This window comes from Petromyzon marinus, chromosome 44 (assembly GCF_048934315.1).
Source record: "Petromyzon marinus isolate PM22_M1 ecotype Great Lakes invasive population chromosome 44, UKy_Petmar_22M1.pri1.0, whole genome shotgun sequence".
In the NCBI taxonomy this organism is placed as follows: domain Eukaryota; kingdom Metazoa; phylum Chordata; class Hyperoartia; order Petromyzontiformes; family Petromyzontidae; genus Petromyzon; species Petromyzon marinus.
Genome location: NC_133710.1, coordinates 9,170,106 through 9,190,370, shown reverse-complemented (window position 1 = coordinate 9,190,370; position 20,265 = coordinate 9,170,106). Strand labels below are relative to the sequence as shown.

At 46.2% G+C, this 20,265-nt stretch overlaps 1 protein-coding gene across 6 annotated transcripts in view; it reads left to right on the top strand.

Annotated features, from left to right (window-relative positions):
• EPS15L1 (epidermal growth factor receptor pathway substrate 15 like 1) overlaps nt 1-20,265 on the top strand; it is a 114,222-nt gene that overhangs the window by 47,499 nt on the left and 46,458 nt on the right. For all 6 annotated transcript variants that reach the window (XM_032970730.2, XM_032970732.2, XM_032970731.2 and 3 more), the window contains exons 15-18: nt 2,752-2,949; nt 3,545-3,670; nt 15,208-15,337; nt 18,154-18,201. In XM_032970730.2, the coding sequence (XP_032826621.1) occupies nt 2,752-2,949; nt 3,545-3,670; nt 15,208-15,337; nt 18,154-18,201 (502 nt within the window). The remainder of the gene's footprint in view (nt 1-2,751; nt 2,950-3,544; nt 3,671-15,207; nt 15,338-18,153; nt 18,202-20,265) is intronic.

Below are 20,265 nucleotides of genomic sequence, written 5' to 3'. Positions count from 1 at the left end.
GAGTTACTGGCAGCACTTTCTATTCTATCCCACTGGCATGCTCTTGCGTGGCCAAACAATATCGTTCAAATCATCTGTGGCTTTTTCACGATAACAGGAGTCACAATATTTCCCCTCCTCTCTCCTCCGTGGTGAGCATAATAAGCACCACCTGACAGGAACGTGGAATTTACATACTCTTTGGGCCTTTCGGTAAATTCACGTAGATAGGGTGGGGTTCAGAGCTGCCATTGGAGGTGACCACTGGCCCATGCTTATTTCATCATAAAGTCTTTCACTGTTGATGGGATTCCTCAAACTGCAGTATCAGTTGCAGTGAGCAGCTGTTATTTGAAACTCATTCGACGAGCACTCCTGCGTGAACCTATGCTTTAGATGTTCCGGACATGTTTCAAATTCGTATCGGAGCTGGCTTCCTGCTGGCAGGATTAGACAGCTTATTAACCAGCTGAAATGTAATACTGTAGCTGAAAACGAGCTCAGCAGGGAGCTGGCAAAATATAATTGGGTTAACAACAGAAAATTAACAATGAATGTGAGGTCAGTGATGCTAACGCAGATGGATAGTGCTGTAACATGAGAGTAATAACATTAATAAAAATGAGTCGGCCCAGGACCTGCAATTCAGACGTGCCCGGTTCAATTGCTAATTTGTGTTAAGTTCTCCGGCAACGATGTCCAAGTCAATTGATATACTCTTTGCGATGGGGGTAAAGTGTGGGTACCGCTATCTATCTATTCTATTGAATATATCCATTACTAAATGCCCAGTTTAAGAGACCCATCTCAAGACCTAGATTTGAAGTTTTCGTGACTGCAGGGATCCATACTTTTTGGTTCTTTCGGTAAAGTTACGTAGGTATAAAAAATATATACAGTAAAACCTTGGATTGCGAGTAACTTGGTCTGCTAGTGTTTTGCAAGATGAGCAAATTTTTTTATTTCGATTTAAAGCTTTCATGACTGCAAGGATTCATCTTCTTTGGTTCTTTCGGTAAAGTCACGTAGAATGAGAATAAAATAATAAATTGATAAAATAAAATAACACAATATTCTCACGACGTTTCGGCCACAACACAAGCGGCCTTCATCAGGTGAAGGGGACGAGACTGTCTGGAGGACAGCGCTGGATGGGTCTCTCAAACTGGGCTCACTCCAGCGCTGTCCTCCAGACAGTCTCGTCCCCTTCACCTGATGAAGGCCGCTTGTGTTGTGGCCGAAACGTCGTGAGAATATTATTGTGTTATTTTATTTTATCAATTTATTATTTTATTCCCATTCTACGTGACTTTACCGAAAGAACCAAAGAAGACAAATGTTTTTAATAAACATTAATTTGATAAACGAGCGAGGTCTTGCAATACGAGTAGTACGTATACACTTTATCTGCCGAGCGTCACGTGTGCTTTGGATTACAAGCACGTTTCCGGAACAAATTATGCTCGCAATCCAAGGTTTTACTGTATAATAATTTTTATTTATTTTATTTTTTATGCCTACGTGACTTTACCAAAATAACCAAAGAGGACATCATAAGACCGTGAGAGATCACGACGGCCGTGGGGAGGCCATTCATTCAGCAGTGGATAAATCGTTGCTGATGCTACGAATGATGATGATTATCATGATGGAATCCACAATGAAGAGTTGGTGTGGTCCGATGCGGTGTTTGTCACACAGAGAACTCTGTTGTATCGGTGTTTACTGATAGAACATGAGAAATGTGTCAACAAGTAAATATGGTGTAGATGTATTTGTTTACAAATTCATCTCAATGTTTGTGGAAAAACATGCAAACAAACGTGCTCTGATAATATCTGTATTCCAATCGGTTTTAAAAGCAATGCATATATTATCAGCATGTTTGTTTGCATGCTTTGGCACAAATACATCCGGTTAATGTGGTCTTCATTACTTGCAATGTTGATCTATTTGGTGTTTGAACATTTTAACACCAGTTTTATTGCAAGAAAGGGTAAAGCCTATACTTATTATTTCATAAAGTCCAGTAGTGTTGACCCTTACACAATGGCAGCATCCCGTGTGTGTATGTATGTAGGCATTTGTGCATGTTTTCATATATGTGTATCAGTGTTGTTGCGGTTAGCCACTGCGCTATCAACCCAGCGATTAGGGTTCGATTCCTGCTCACGTCCCCGGCGTCCCGAGTTCCATTCCCGCTCATGGCCAACACCAGTGACGATCATCTGCACTGGTCCTGGGCCTTAAATCAGCCTTGAATGAGTACCTGGTATGGTGTGTAAAGGTTGCCACTTGGGTGCTGGCCAAACACCTTCTTACGTGCCGTGCTGGCCGTCATAGGTGCTACTCACTTAAAGCACTTGCCCCAAAAGTCTGTTCAGGCTGTATGGGAGAATCTTTGTATATGGAAGGGCACCGCAGTGTTGAGATGTTAGCTACCTCACCTGCTGTACAGGAGGTTGTGGGTTCGATCCTGACCCGGATGAAGCCTGTAAATTTGGATTTTGCATGTTTTCCCCATGGTTGCGCCGAGTTTTCTCCTGGTGCTCCAGTTTTTCCCTCCATATTTAGAAACATGCGTTCAGAGTATTCAACTGCTATAAATTTCCACATGATGATAAGCAACTTCGTTGAGCTATCATTTGTGATAGCCAGGTCACTTCTAAAAAAGAGCTATATAGTTTAGTGGGCCTTACCTGGTAAAAAAGAAAGAAAATGTTGAGTTCGACCCATAATGACACCGAGAATCCTGCTGCGTTGGGGTCGCAGATCTCGTCGCTGCGGGTGCAGATCGCGGGCCAGGAGTCGGCGCTGCGCTCGCAGGAGGATGACCTGAGCAAGGCCAAGGGAGAGCTGAGCCGTCTGCAGCACGAGGAGAACCAGATGGAGCAGAGGCTGGAGGCCGGCAAGGCGCACCTAGAAACCATCGTGCGCTCTCTGCAGGCCACGCAGCAGGAGATCTCCCAGGTGCCGTCAACATTTTTTTTCCGATGATGGTTCAAAAGCGTCAATGCGTTTGCTTTGCCCTGACCGTCTGTCTTCGCGTGGGGTCGCAGTAAAGTCGGTTAACGGCGATCCAATTTGCACAAAACTTTAGGGTAAAGCTGTCTTGTTGTTCGGGACTTTTTCGATTGAAAAGCGTCCATATCGATCAAAGGTTGTTTTGTAACAATGGGAGGCACAATAACTCTTGCAACGATGATTCAATCTGTGTGAAACTTTCGCATAAAGTTGTGTTTCTGTTGGGGATTTACCCTTTAGAGAAACTGGCTAACCTTACAGAAGAGCAATTGACCACTGCTGAGTGAATGATTGCAGTGACTTAGCGAGTACTGGATAATAATCTTAATGGTGTGTGTATTGCACTGGGCATGGTGCTGGTCACCCACCAGCACAATACACACACCACTGGGGAGACAAAGGTGGCCAGGCATGGTGTTGATCCACCCACTCCCTCAGGTGCCACAGTGCCGGCATTCATAGGTGCTGCTACTCACAGCACTTGCCCTGAAAGTGTGTTAAAGCTACACGGGGGATATTTGTCTTTTGTATTCCGCATCAGGTGCGTGGCATGTTGGCTCAACTGACAGATCCTCAGGGTGCTGGTGGCTCGCTGAACGGATCCCTGGACGTGCCAAATGCCGCCGAGGTGGACTCTCGCTCATCGCCGTTTGCCTCCAGATCTGGGGTACGAAATGGTTGGTTGTTTTTTGTTTGCGAGAACAGATTTGTATTGATTATGATGGTTGACGCAGATTGTCGGTGATCGGTAATGATTGGTGGAAGTTGTCGCCGATTGATTTCTGGGATCGGGTCTACGTGAGCATTGTGAACAAGAGCGTGGGGCCTAAGAGCAGATGGTCGCGTGTCTGCTGTAAAGCAGCCACGGGATCTAACAGAGGGTAGAGACAATTGACAAGGAGTGGTGGCCATTAACGGATCTTTGTTTTTACTCGCTTTATACGGTTTCTGTTTGTGTGATTTTTGCACTGTATATGCGTCTCACCTATTTCTACCCCGAGATTCACCGCATGCGGCTTTAATTCACCTGACATGCGGCTACGTGGTCAGACGTGCGGCTACGTTCTTCCATGCGCGCTGAAGAAGCGTTGCTCGGCAGGCAGCTAGCTGTCTTGTGCGGTGCGTTGTGGGTTGGGTGACCGTGCACTCTACCCAACGTGATTTCCCTTTTGCATGCCCTCTTTGTTTGCAATACATCTACCACCGCATAAAGCGGGGAAAACATTGGACGTTATCTGGATCATGATGACTGACGGTAGGTAATGACATTGATTGAGTACGGCTGGTGGTAATGATGATGCTCGGTGGTAATGCGATTGTGATGATACGATACGGATGATGATTACACTCCTTCGGTCACCGATACAAAGAGTAATCGATATAAGTAAATAAAAAACACAAGTAAACTGAAAGGCACAATGTTGTTATGGTCATGAAAAATGCATTAACATAATCAAGCCTGGCGTGAGGAAATTTGAAAGCCAAAGATGAAACCCATCAGCTACCCATTTCCAAATTGTGTCTGCTCACGTGACCACCAGCTATATAAACAGCCAGTCTCTGAAGAGTAAGTGCCTTAGACGTTAGGCACTGTTGATTCCTTCTGTGTTCAGCCGAGCAATTTGTACTTAATTTCTTCTCAGTCTTGGGGGAAACACCCCACCAACGCTAAATTTGAGCACTCACAAAAGTGTTCTTTGTTTCTTCACCGGCCCTGTGATTGAATTGATCAGAGATGTAATCGTTAATGAATGGATTTTTTTCGTCGGGTTCGGTAATTGCGGCTTGTTAGCGCCTTTGGTGGAATAAGTCAGCTCAAAAGGTCACGGACCTCATTTGCCATTAGTGGGTAATGACAGGAGACCAGAGTACATCTTCAGCTGTCGCGAGCTTGACATGTGATTATTTTCTCATTTTCGCCGCTCGGCATCGCACCCAGGGCAACCCTCGGTTGAGCTCTGCAAGATTCTTGGTGATAGGCCCACATTGCCACGTGGCATAAAAAGGGCAATGTGTCAGGCTTGGCGCACACGCCCGATACCTTTGTGACTATGCTTTGCGTGAAGGAACAGGTTAACGCATATAGCAGCTGTGTACATACGGTGTGTGACCCATTTGCTTGGCCATACTCCCAAAGCTTTGTTCTCCTACACTGGGGATTTGATGAGGCAATGGGCTCTGGGTCAATTACACTGAAGGCTTATGTTACATTCTATAACAGGGGTACTACTGCAGAGTTTTTTTTGTCATATTAACCTTGAGAAAGGCTGCAGAGCCAATGCAAGCCATTGGCAGAAATAGGGACATATCAGAAGAACGAAGGCCATTCGAGGCCAGTGCTCACCTCTTTTAGTTGATCCTAGGAACCTTCCTTGACCACGAGTATGAGGCCAGGCCAAAAACCATTTTCAAACGTTCCATTCGCGGGCAAATTGTTCCATTCTCGATGGTGTGTTAGCGGTGCCGGTAATCGTGGCTGGGTGACCCTGTGCCCCTTTTCCAGGGGCCTTGCTTTGACTCAAGATTCTGCACGTGGTAATAGTGGCCACCAAGGTCAACTGGGCATATATTCAGAACCCGGGTAGAATGACATTTTATTCGTTAACTCTCCTCGCGATGAGTGCTTTATGCAGTGCCGCTCTTCCAAGTCCAACCGGGTTTCAAATAAGCTCCCCCTCCAGAATGACTCTGCCTAAAGTGAGCACCCAGTGCTGCAAAGGAGGCTGAGTATAAGGCATGAAAGCGAGTGGGTGAGTGAGTGAATTTGAATACGCCCCCGAAAGTAAGACGCACTCAAATCTTGAGCTCTGGTGTCAATAAAATTCTACAAATGGGGTCACGGACCCACACACACCAAATGTATTATACGGACAATGCCCAACGTTGGCTTTAAAATACAGGGTGGACAAAAAATGCTTCTTTTGAACTGGTTTATTTCAGTCGGGCGATGATCAACCGTGTATGCTGGACCATAAAACCACTTCTGCCGCTCAGTGCGTTTCTCTAGGCCTCTCAAGATTAGGTCATTTTTCCTTTATTGCCAATTACAGTTACAATCATTTGCTAAAAGTACAAAATTGTACAATTTATATGTTGTACAATTTACTTTAAAATAACAATTACTCTCGCTTTTTTTGTACTCGCTGTGCCGTCTGTTTTTAAGGTTCTTATGATTTTATGGCCATGGCCTTAGGCTTCGAGTGCACTGCTATGGCAGAATAATTACCCACTTGCATTGACATTGTGCGCAGAATACTAATGTGTGTATATAAAGGGAAATGCTTGCAAAGGCCACAGTTAAGTGGAAGTAATGTTAAAATTATTGAATATCCTTGAAGATGTTCTATGAGCAACAGCGTTGATATTACCCACATGTAAATGGAGGCGTCATAAATTGGTGTTGTATTTTAGTTCTCCAAATTCTGTATAAAGGCCTCCACGCACCACGTTCATGATGGGAGTTATTTGACTATACCGAACCACACTGATCGGCGTGGGTTGGTGAAGGGATAGTGCAGTGGTTCCTACCCTTCGCCGCAGCCTTTGCACCCCTTTGGTTCTTAATTGTAAAAAAATATGTAATGGAAAAAAAAGACATAGGTTTGATTAAACAAATTAGTTGTACTTATGTGCCTGATTACTGGCCATGCCACGCACCCCCAAAAAGGGCATCTCACACCCCCAGCGGGTGCGTGCACCCCACGTTAAGAACCATTGAGAAAGGGAGACTAGAACCAGTCCAGATGTGTGTGTGGGGCAGTCCTCGAGTTTCAAACATAATTCGTTCCTGAGACCCGTTCGTCAGTCGGAACACAATAATACACTGTATTTAAATGCCCGTATGGTCAGTGTTATGAAATGTGTTTGGGTTCAACAAAAATGGCAGCATTCTTAATTAAGAATAAATATTGTACATTTGCGTGTAACACTGGAAAAAATTACTGTATAGTATATAAAACAAAGTAAATTGACATAAATAGCAAAAAAAGTTTTGTTTTCACTCACCTTGAGTCCTGATGCTGGCTTGTAGTCGGAAGGGGGGCAATGATTACCACAATTGCATGCACACACACATGGTGTACACACACACAGACACGCACAGACAGACACAAAGACAAAGACCCCCTATATTTCCTAAACAGACTGTTAGGGCAAGTGCTGTTTAGCGAGCACCTATGAAGACTTGCACGAAATACGGTCGCTGGGTTCATAGCGCAGTGTGCTAATCACGACATATAAATACGTATGTATATGTGTGTATATATCGGGCATGCTGCTGGCCACCCACCCCCTCGTGTGCCATGCTGCCCTTCATAGTTGCTCGCGAACTGCACTTGCCCCAACAGTCTGTTAAGATTATATGGGGCATCTTGTGTTTATTTACACACACATAGAGGGAAGCGGTAGTGTAGCGGTTAGCGTGCTGCGCTACGAACCCGGCATCCCGAGTTCCCGCTCATTGCCAATACCAGTGATGACTGTCTGAACCCGTCCTGGGCCTCCCCTAGGTCGACTCAGCCTCAAATGAGTACCTGGTGCTGTGTGTAAAAATCGCCACTAGGGAGACAAAGGGGGCCGGGTGGGGTGCTTGCCTTTATAGGTGCTCGCTAACAGCACTTGCCTCAACAGTCTGTTAAGGCTATATGGGGGATCTTTGTTTTTTTGGGTGTACATATGTAGTGAGTCCAACTGAGTCGCAGACATTTCTGTTTAGAGGCAACACTTTTATTATAACATCAACACGTTAACACAAAGGGGTAACTGCCCCTTTACCAGATACAGCCCAGGGTGGTGACCACCCAGCTAACTACCCTATACTGAGGAGTTACAGCTACGGAGGATCTGACCCTCACTCGGTTCCTGGCCACGTGCTGATGCCTGTAGAGCTCCCGGCTCGTAAGACGTAGAGCTTCAGCTTGTAGAACGAAGCGACCCCGGTCCCTCTCAGGGACCCACCTTATACCCTCCTGGGTCGAGGCCACTCAGCCCTCGGCCCCGCCCACCTCGAGCGTTCTAGCTCCCTCTCGATCCCCCTCGAGAGCTCTCCCTGGACACGTGATCACCCCCTAGCCCCCCCACCTGGGGCCCTCTCTGTGGACACTCCAGATCACGTGTCTGCGGGGTCAACTATAGTGCCATAGCCCGGGGCAACCCTGCCCCTGGGCTGACACTCTCCCACTCCCCCGTTGTGGGAGCCCGCACTGCACGCAATGCGTGGTGCCCGCGCTATCCCAGCGCTCACCAAGCCCCGCTAGGGCTGGTACTACACCCACCTACGTGGTGTACGCGATGACGGTGCATCGCACGCCGTGCTGTGCTAGAGCCGGCCTCACACAGCAACCCACCCAGTGCTCTCCGCGACGTAGGGACATTGCACAGTGACATCCCTGATGTCACTACACATGTATAAAAATTGACGCACGTTCGTCCACAATAAACTCACGCAAAGTTTGCTGTTAAAAAAAAATTGGTTCTTTTGCATTTTCGTCCATTGTGCATGCTCACAATCAAGGTTAGAATTTTTTTTAAAAATAAATAAATAGGACAATATCTGAGGCTTTTCACAAAGGCCAGGGTTTAGACACAGTGCATCGCCACGTGGAATGTCATGGTGCGAAACACGCGCAGCTGTTGCAATATCGTTTCCGTGCTGGCTACAGGCTGAGCTTGTGTTTTTTTTTTATCTTTTCTGGAGTCCTTGACCAGATGAGAGCCAAAAGCGAAAATAATTGCGCTTTCAGGGACACGTTCACTTTGGAACAACGGTGCAGTCACTCCCGAGCGGTGTTGTTGGTGCTACAGGGAGGGAAAAAAGTATTTGATCCCCTGCTGATTTTGTACGTTTGCCCACTGACAAAGAAATGATCAGTCTATAATTTTAATGGTAGGTTTATTTGAACAGTGAGAGACAGAATAACAACAACAAAATCCAGAAAAACGCATGTCAAAAATGTTATGAATTGATTTGCATTTTAATGAGGGAAATAAGTATTTGACCCCTCTGCAAAACATGACTTAGTACTTTGTGGCAAAACCCTTGTTGGCAAGCACAGAGGTCAGACGTTTCTTGTAGTTGGCCACCAGGTTTGCACACATCTCAGGAGGGATTTTGTCCCACTCCTCTTTGCAGATCTTCTCCAAGTCATTAAGGTTTCGAGGCTGACGTTTGGCAACTCGAACCTTCAGCTCCCTCCACAGATTTTCTATGGGATTAAGGTCTGGAGACTGGCTAGGCCACTCCAGGACCTTAATGTGCTTCTTCTTGAGCCACTCCTTTGTTGCCTTGGCCGTGTGTTTTGGGTCACTGTCATGCTGGAATACCTATCCACGACCCATTTTCAATGCCCTGGAATTGAAAATGGGTACATGGCCCCGTCCATCGTCCCTTTGATGCGGTGAAGTTGTCCTGTCCCCTTAGCAGAAAAACACCCCCAAAGCATTGTTTCCACCTCCATGTTTGACGGTGGGGATGGTGTTCTTGGGGTCATAGGCAGCATTCCTCCTCCTCCAAACACGGCGAGTTGAGTTGATGCCATAGAGCTCCATTTTGGTCTCATCTGACCACAACACTTTCACCCAGTTGTCCACTGATTCATTCAGATGTTCATTGGCAAACTTCAGACGGGCATGTATATTTGCTTTCTTGAGCAGGGGGACCTTGCGGGCGCTGCAGGATTTCAGTCCTTCACGGCGTAGTGTGTTACCAATTGTTTTCTTGGTGACGATGGTCCCAGCTGCCTTGAAATCATTGACAACATCCTCCAGTGTAGTTCTGGGCTGATTCCTCACCGTTCTCATGATCATTGTAGCTCCACGAGGTGAGATCTTGCATGGAGCCCCAGGCCGAGGGAGATTGACAGTTCTTTTGTGTTTCTTCCATTTGCGAATAATCGCACCAACTGTTGTCACCTTCTCACCAAGCTGCTTGGCAATGGTCTTATAGCCCATTCCAGCTTTGTGTAGGTCTACAATCTTGTCCCTGACATCCTTGGAGAGATCTTTGGTCTTGGCCATGGTGGAGAGTTTGGATTCTGATTGATTGATTGCTTCTGTTGACAGGTGTTTTTTATACAGGTAGCAAGCTGAGATTAGGAGCACTCCCTTTAAGAGTGTACTCCTAATCTCAGCTCATTACCTGTATAAAAGACACCTGGGAGCCAGAAATCTTTCAGATTGAGAGGGGGCCAAATACTTATTTCCCTCATTAAAATGCAAATCAATTTATAACATTTTTGACATGCATTTTTCTGGATTTCTTTGTTATTCTGTCTCTCACTGTTCAAATAAACCTACCATTAAAATTATAGACTGATCATTTCTTTGTCAGTGGGCAAATGTGCAAAATCAGCACGGGATCAAATACTTTTTTCCCCTCACTGTAAACACCAAAGAGCCGAAATCGCGCACAAAGAGCCCTGTCCTCGATTGAGCAAGCCAAGGCTCGTGTGGATCTCTGTGACAAGTACCACATTGTAGCACACCCTAACGTTGGAGCACACCCTAAATCTTTATTTTATTGTCTATCTATTTGTGTTTGGGCTATGTGGAAAATTTCCATGGAGGGCAAACTTGAATTGGGTCCATATGCTTTACAGAAATGTACAATTTTCACGGAGTGGCGCGCGGGTGGGTGACGTCGTGTGGTTGTGGGTTGTTATCGCAAGGCTTTTGGTGCATCGCAGGATCGGCTGTAGTTTGGTATTGCTTTTATCGAATATCAGCGTTCCACATTGAAATACATTTAAACGGCAATTGTGGGTAATGTATGTATAACTTTACAGCGCTCTATCAATTCATCCCCACGGCATGTTGATGATGGTGGTGGTTGCTTGACCGTACTTCACCACCCCGGTCGGTGTGGGTTTGTTAAGGGCCAGGCCCGGTTCAGATATCACTCGCCACCGATTTTCTCGCCACTGAACGTAAATTCAACTTAGAGACGTCGGGCGTGGCGTGCGTACACCACCGAGCCACTGCTCCCCCGATGTTGTGCGTTAATTAATTTCGACGAGTGTTAAAGCCGTCGTTCTTTGTCATTCCACTGCCATCCCCGGCGTTAAGATACCAGCAGCGATAACATCGCGGCGTGCTCCGTGCTCCGCAATCTGGTGTGCCCCAGCGCTGCGTTGAACTCGGCTCTTTGGGAGCCGCGCGTGTTTATGTGGTACTTCATGGCGGGCGACCGAACTGCTCACTTAACAAATCCAATTTAGCCTAATTTACAAAAGCGTCTCCGCTCACATGGATTAATTAATCCGCAGCCTTGTGATCAATTAACAATTAAGTATGCAATTAGGGCTCCCGATGCTGAGTGTATTTGCGAGCCAGTGTGTGGTGGGGGCGGGGGGGGGGGCAGGGGACGAAGAGGCGCTTGACGGGTGAGCTGCTTCCCTGTGTGTCGGCTGATTTGCCTTGGTCGGGCTTTCTTGCGAGCGGGCCGCACGGTAAATTCACCCCGCCGTTGTGTTCCCGCTGGCCGTGCCTCGCTAAAACCCGTGCCTCGCTAAAACCCACGGCGCGGGTTGCATTTAGATTGAGGGCACGTGCGCGCGTAACGTTACGGTGCCTTAAATGCCGCCGTTCGTCGTAAAGGCACGCTTGAAATTTTGAACGTCGTGCTTTGGGTTTGGCAAGCAAACGAGCCCTTGTGGGTTTCCATGTCATTGCCCCTGTAGTTGTTGGACACTGATAAACGATTGTGGGCTCACAGTGGGGCAGGTGTGTGTCTGCCTTTGGCACAAATCGACGACAATGAAAAAAAGAGCTATTTAAAAATAATGAAACGATTTCCCATCCGTTGACATTAATGCTGCCTATTCAAAAGTGAGTCGTACTGTGGCAGCGCCCGTTTTTGTCGAACAAACACCGCTTGCTTGAACAGCTCTCCGACGATGTGTGCTTCCCTGCTGGGAGCTTCTTCAGGAGGTGAACTGAAGCAGCTCCCAGCACGTGGGGGGAAACATCGGACGCCATGCCGAGCGGCACACCCCGATATGTGGCAGCACGACCGCTACAATCTACGCTGTAGAACCACGATTGAATGCCCCATGACTGCCTTTCACACTGCAACTGGCAATTGGCAGTTGTCCTTATTCATGGATGAAAGCAAGGATGAGAGTTGCCGAGAGAGACCCACATGTCTAGGCAGGCAAATAGACTTAGGCAAGCAAAATAGGAGGTTTGGCAGTCATCCCATACGTGTGGAGAGAGGGCAGCAAGGTTGCATACGATCCCTGGAAAGAACAGTGTCCGAGGAAATGGAAAGGAAAATTAATAAATAAGCAAAGAATAGACATGGCAGCGTGAGACGGAGATGGGAATTAGAATACGGGAAGATAAGGGCTCTGTGGTAACGGTTGGTGGGGGTCGTGAGGGACACACTGGGGAGTGGGAAAGGGGGAAAGCGGCTGTCGTATTTTTTTGCAGAGCCCAGGGTGCACAGCAGCTGATGAAGCGATGGCGACTAAGAAGCCAGATTGTTCGGAGAGTGAGTCCCGTGGGCGGCGGTGGGCGGGGGCGCTCGAGGGGGCTGATGAACCCCCTTTTGAAAGCGCCTCCGATGAGCACGGTTGGCTACGTGTGGTGCGAAAGAAGTTCTACATACACTGAAAGATCAGAAACTCCGCCCCCTCTCTTCTGAATTATTATTCCATATTTTATGAATTACAAGACGCCTTATTCCCTCTATTTTAAAGCGAAGTTAGGGGTGCACCAGACTGAGTTGCGGATGACAGAAGATCGCCAACCAGCCGTTCAGACTAACGTTCCAGAAGACACCTTTCCTTCATGTGTTTTTTAATAAAATATTTTTTTATTTTACATCCTCCCTCACATCGGACTCATCGGAGCAGGCGAGAGGGGGAGGGGACCCTCTTCCCCATTATAAAGCAGATGCTACGTAATCATTGCACCGCATACTCCCGATTTATAAAGAACACCTTTTTTTTTAATGACCCCCAAAGCTTTGTGGTGCGTCATACATTATGGAGCATCTCATAATCTAGCAAAAACGGCGGTCAAACCAAAACATGTTGATGCAATTTTTAACGATTGTGCTGGCTTGTCTCTGAAGTCCACCAACACCCATAACAATATACAGGAACTCCTCTACTTAAGGAACATTCGACATGAACTTTCAGAGATACGAACAAACTTGTCCGTACGTCCAGTTTGTTCGAATCGAGAGTTGTAAGTTCAACCGCTGCGCAATAGATGGCGGTGGTGGCAACTGCATCTGCAGAACGTGAAGAACCAGTGACATCTACGGGGGATTATGCAACTTTTAAAGCCATTCCCCGTGTTTAGTGTACATGCCGTATAACGTGTTTGGAATCGACAGGAGTAATGTTGGACTTGCGAACAAATCCCTTTACGGACAGACCTCTAGAACGTTACTCGTTCGTAAGTAGAGGAGTCCCTGTAAATACACAAACTGTCAGCATTAGTTGTAAGTCCCTAGAGAAAATGCCAAAAAATTAACAAATGCTCGTGAATTGGCAGATGTTTGTAGGCAAGGACCCTGTCTGTTAGGCGTGGTTCCGAGTGTGACCCATCCCATCAGCCGTGGCATGCGTAAAATATACTTTTGTATTGATGTATGTTTTCACGGCTTGATGTATGAGAAATTCTCTCAAAGGTTACTCTTTTGGGATAATTTGCACTATTGACAAACAATCAGTGCTCACTCACACGATGTAATGATGCATGGTTTGCATGTTGTGATACGAACCCAGCGACGCGAGTTTTATTCCCAGCCACGGCTAATATGAGTAGCCAGTGATATCTGAACCCGTTCTAGGCCAACCCGCAGTGACCATCTTTAGAATCAGAATATTTATTTATCCTGGAGAAAGCCAATGAGCTATAAAGCTCTTTTTCAAAGATGTCCAGTCGGTGCGGGTCAGAAAGTTACAACAACAAACAATACAAAAAAACTTTGGTGTGTAAAGAATGAGAAAGGTAAACACATCTTTAGGCTTGAAGATGCGTCGGACATGGGAGGCAAAATGTCGCGAAGGAGAAAGGAGTAACACTCGCCACTGCTATCCTGAAAGGATAGCAGTGGTGATTTTGTTTTTCAAATGGAGAGACAGATATGTGAAGGAGACGCAATTTGGTTATTTATTTTGTTCTTATATTCTCCACAATTCAGCTAAAGATTATTATTAAATAGTTTTGCTTTGAATTCAGGCTCATGTCTAACAGAGGGGGGCCCCCCCAAGGGAGTTCACCGACGTTGGCTGAAGCAAGCCTGACTCAGCTGATGAGATCCCGAACGTCGAATCCGGTCCAGAGCGTCACTTGCGTTGCACACCGCTGCTGCTGAAATGATGCATTCCCAGAAGAAAGGCCATATGGGTGATGGGATGTGTAATAAACACTTATATTTTTTTATTCCGAGGGACAGATCTGTGAAAGAGGCGCATTTATCTGCTTGTTTGGTCACTTACGTGTGATCAATTGGATTGTGCCGGGCGGTTTACACTGCTGCTTAGTGCTTTACCTCTTGGCGATGATTAACCATCTGAACGGGTGGCGCGTGGGCCAGCTGCTGTCACATGCTCTTATGAGCCAATTAGAGTCACATGTCTGGGATTGTAACAAAGTTGGGTAGGAGGCGGGGGACCAAGGCGTTTATTTTATACACGCATTAGCAGCTTTGGTGTCAGTCTCGGTTATACAAAACGGACGGCAATTTCAAACATAAGGGATTTTTTTCAGAAATGCCATTTACCCTCGTTCCATTATTGGTGACTTGGACCATTTGCCCTTGCCCCCCCCCACTCCCCGGTTAGCCCTACTAATATTCAAGCCGTCCATTAAGTGTCGTAAATGTGCACCACATGCGTCAGCCGGGATAATTTTCCCATCCCACAGAATGTGCATCAGTGTTTGGATGTTTTATTTATTTTTTATCTTTATCCACAGCCGCCGGTAGAGTTGCAGTGCAGCACTGGATGTTGGCTTTCGTCTGGCGATGGCTTTCGTCTGGCACGGCCCTTCAGCCAGTATTGGCCGGCAAATGCAAAAATAGAGATCAGCAACATTGCGGAAAATTACTGGGGGAAAAATACCAAAATTATGAAAGTCGTCAAGTGCCACAGTGCATTATAGCTTGTAGAGGGGTTGGTTTTTAATGCTTAAGTAATTTTTCTCATTAATTTTCAACTTTATATCTATGTATATTTCTCGTCCCTTTTGTAGGAGGATCCCTTTCACTCCAAAGCGCCAATGTTCCCTCCGTCATCCGCTGAGGGCAAGAAGGACCCCTTCCAAAAGGAGCACCCCTTTGCTACAGAAAGCGTCTTCAAAGCAGAGGATCCCTTCAAAGGAAGTATGGCAGTATTATATGCAGCGTATGACAATACCTTTCACAGCGTTAACATAATGAATAACTATGAGAATAGGTTTTCCCCTTTCTGGCAATTAAACAGTTTGTGCTAAGATGTTAAAACACCAAACAGAAGCCTTTTGCAAGGAATCATGTCTGCATTAAACATCTTAACACAAACTGTTTTATTGCCAGAAAGGCTAAAACCTATTCTTGTATTTTTGTGGTGTGTTGTATGGAGGCACACACAGGAGTTGGAGGCAACACGTTTATTTATTAACTCCCCAACAGGGTAACACACTCAACGTCCACTGGTTCTACTGCTATATGTAGCTACACGGTTAACTATGTGAGCAGTGGGTTAACTACACGAACGGATCAGTCAGCCTACGCGCTGCCTGACCCACGATGCCGAGCAAAGACCGAAGACCCGATGACGACGAGACGAGACGCAGGACCCAGGGTTGATTCCACAGACGAGCCCCGATCGCTGTCGGGGCTTCCCCTTTATCCCCCCGAGCGCGGACTCGCTCCGCCCTCGGCCACGCCCCCCTCTCGATCCTGCCAGAAGCTCTCGGCTCCCCGTCACGTGTCCCTCGAGCCCCCTATGGCCCGCTTGCATGTCGATTTATGGTCCGGTGGCCCAGAAGACTCCGACATGCGTCTCCACTCCTGCGACAGTAGTTGTCGCTTAGCGCCATAGTGACATCCGTAACGTCACTACACTTTGATACTGGCAGGGGAGGTCCCATAATATAATGAATCACGATATACACCCCCTCGCCAGTCCGCTGTTGGATGGTCTCCCTCAAAGCGTGTCGGTCACATCAGGGTTGTCTGAGCATGCAGCGGTTAGCGCGCCGTGCCGCGGACCTGGTGGCCCGAGTTCGATTCCCGCTCACGGCCAACACCGGTGAATATTAGTTGAACCGGTCCTGGGCCTCCCCTAGGTCGATTCTGCCTCAAATGAGTACCTCGTGCAATGTGTAAAAACATCAACACTGGGGAGACAAAGGCGGCCGGGCGTGGTGTAGGCCACCCACTCCGTAGTGTGCCGTGCCGGCTTTCATAGGTGCTCGCTCACAGCACTTGCCCCAACAGTCTATTGAGGCAATACGGGGGATCATTATCTTTGTTTTGACCATAGTTCACGCTATTCAGCATCAGTTGGCGAGGGCTCATGGCCCAGGACAAGTTCAGATGTCGTTCGCCACTGACGCTCGCTGTGGCCCGATATGTTACTCTTGGCGCAGGGTTTATTTGTGCAGTGTGCTATTCACTGCACCAACACTCTTACACCCACCTGCAATAATGATTGCATTGAAAGTTATTGGAGATAATGAATTAACACTCTTTAGTTAAATTATGTTATTTTTTGCATTTTTTAGTGTGTATAAATATATTATTCTTAGATTTATTTATTTATTTTATATTTAATCAAACACCCAGAATCTTTGGGTGGAGATGGTGGTGCACTGGTTAGCAAAACCCAAGCCACTTGAGTTTAATGGCCAGCCAAGGCTGCCATCAGTGGCACGTGATATCTGAGCTGGTCCTGGCTCTCCCCCTACCACGTCACCCACTTGTACAGACTACCGTGCTTAAAGCATCATTGCCAAAACAACACCCAGACCGACATGGCATGGGGACACCTTCATCCAGGAGTGGATTGAAAATGGACCATACATTTTATATTTATTTAGTTATTATTTTTACAGCACATTTCCCAAGCTTCCCTTATTACAAACACGCTAGCTCATTGGGCCCTCAACTAGCTTACGTAAAGGCTTTCAATGACGAATTGATTGGCCTAAATAAAAGTTACCAGACCACTTTTTCTTTCACTATCTTAAAACTATTTCCATACCCCCCTTATTAAATGTTACGCAACAATAACTCTGATCTGCACGGCTCTTAAGCCGTAATGTATGTGGCCAGATGTACTGCGCCACAGTGAGTCTCGTGTAAAAGAGTCATGCTTTTAATGTCTTGCAGGATTTACGCAAATTGCCGCAGGCTCACCATTTCCCATCGAGGCATCACGATTCTGTGCTGGTGTCACATAGCTGAGCTGGCCCTGTTGACTTCACTTTTGAAACGATTTTATCTTCTTTGATTTGAAGCTTTCGTGACTGCAGTGATTCATATTCTTAGCTCTTTCGGTAAAGTCATGTGACTTTACCAAAAGAGCTAAGAATATGATTTTATCTTCGGCAAAGAATTGTGGAGGCATTGGATGTTTTCATTCCACACCCCACTTTGCGCAGCTGGAATCAAACGTCGGCCTTGCGAGGTTTTTTCCAGAATGAACGGGCTTCGATTTTTATTTTTCTGAGCAGGGACGCCGATCCACCCGGGTATATGACTCCGTGTCCCAGCATGCGGTGCAATTCATTAGTTGCCTCGTAACCACAGCTACGCTGGATATAATAAAAGAAAGGATGCCCTCTCTGAGCAAACTGCATTCCTACCTTGGGTAAATGGGGTCAGTTTGTGAACTGTCCATATTAATGCATGTCTCATCATCATCATCATCGACATCCTTAAGTGTTTTGTCATAATCATCACCGTCATCAATAGGTATCTTATAATGATCATCTTCATCATCACCATGTGTCTCGTAATCATCATGAGTCTTATAATTACCATAATCCTAATCAGCTTGTTTTATCAAAATCACTCTTCATCTTATGTCGTATTTTCAACATTATTACCGTCATCATATGTATTATGATCACAATAATTACCACCAATCATCACCGCATTAAAAACCTACTGTCATCATGCTGAAAGGACATTGCTTTGTGTTTATTTTCCAGGCGATCCTTTCCAGGGAGATCCGTTTGCAGGCCAAGAATCAATAGCAGGTACGAAATGTATTTTTGAAATGCAGCCTTCACAGCCAATCCAAACATTAACATAAAGAACAAAATGCTACATGAGAGATGTATATATATGTACGAAGACAAAGATCCCCCATGTAGCCTACATACAGTGAGGGAAAAAAGTATTTCATCCCCTGCTGATTTTGTACATTTGCCCACTGACAAAGAAATGATCAGTCTATAATTTTAATGGTAGGTTTATTTGAACAGTGAGAGACTGAATAACAACAAAAAATCCAGAAAAACGCATGACAAAAATGTTATAAAATTATTTGCATTTTAATGAGGGAAATAAGTATTTGACCCCTCTGCAAAACATGACTTAGTACTTGGCGGCAAAACCCTTGTTGGCAATCACAGAGGTCAGACGCATCTTGTAGTTGGCCACCAGGTTTGCACACATCTCAGGAGGGATTTTGTCCCACTCCTCTTTGCAGATCTTCTCCAAGTCATTAAGGTTTCGAGGCTGACGTTTGGCAACTCGCACCTTCAGCTCCCTCCACAGATTGTCTATGGGATTAAGGTCTGGAGACTGGCTAGGCCACTCCATAATGTTTCCACCTCCATGTTTGACGGTGGGGATGGTGTTCTTGGGGTCATAGGCAGCACTCCTCCTCCTCCAAACACGGCGAGTTGAGTTGATGCCAAAGAGCTCCATTTTGGTCTCATCTGACCACAACACTTACACCCAGTTGTCCTCTGAATCATTTAGATGCTCATTGGCAAACTTCAGACGGGCATGTATATGTGCTTTCTTGAGCAGGGGGACCTTGCGGGCGCTGCAGGATTTCAGTCCTTCACGACGTAGTGTGTTACCAATTGTTTTCTTGGTGACTATGGTCCCAGCTGCCTTGAAATCATTGACAACATCCTCCCATGTAGTTCTGGGCTGATTCCTCACCGTTCTCATGATCATTGTAGCTCCACGAGGTGAGATCTTGCATGGAGCCCCAGGCCGAGGGAGATTGACAGTTCTTTTGTGTTTCTTCCATTTGCGAATAATCGCACCAACTGTTGTCACCTTCTCACCAAGCTGCTTGGCAATGGTCTTGTAGCCCATTCCAGCCTTGTGTAGGTCTACAATCTTGTCCCTGACATCCTTGGAGAGATCTTTGGTCTTGGCCATGGTGGAGAGTTTGGAATCTGATTGATTGATTGGTTCTGTGGACAGGTGTCTTTTATACAGGTAACAACCTGAGATTAGGAGCACTCCCTCTAAGAGTGTGCTCCTAATATCAGCTTGTTACCTGTATAAAAGACACCTGGGAGCCAGAAATCTTTCTGATTGAGAGGGGGTCAAATACTTATTTCCCTCATTACAATGCAAATCAATTTATAACATTTTTGACATGCGTTTTTCTGGATTTTGTTGTTATTCTGTCTCACTGTTCAAATAAACCTACCATTAAAATTATAGTCTGATCATTTCTTTGTCAGTGGGCAAACGTACAATATCAGCAGGGGATCAAATACTTTTTTCCCTCACAGTAGGCTTTTGGGGAAAGTACTGTTAGCGCGTACCTACGAAGGGTCATGACTTCGCACGAGGGGGTGGTGTGGCCGGAACCATGCCTGGCTGCCATTGTCTCTCCCCAGTACGTACTGTGGTTTACACACAGCACTAGGTATACACACATGAAGACAGATCCTCCGTGTACCCTTAACAGGCTGTTGGGGCAAGTGCTTTTAGCCATCACCTATAATGGCCGGCCATGACACACGAGGGAGTGGGTGGCCAGCACCACGCCGGGCCACCTTTGTCTCCCCAGTTGCGATGTTTACACATCGCACCAGGTACTCATTTAAGGCTGAGTCGACATAGGGGAGGCCCAGGATCGGTTCAGATAATCGTCACTATTGGTGGCCGTGAGCGGAGAATTGAACTCTGGTCGCCGGGTTCGTAGCGCAGCGCGCTCATCGCTAGACTGCTCACATATATACACACACACATTCACAGTGCTGTGTTAAAGCATGATTAGTATATTATTTCTGGTGTGAGTGTTTATGAGTAACACTGGTCCATCACTGCAGTTTAATTACCAAATG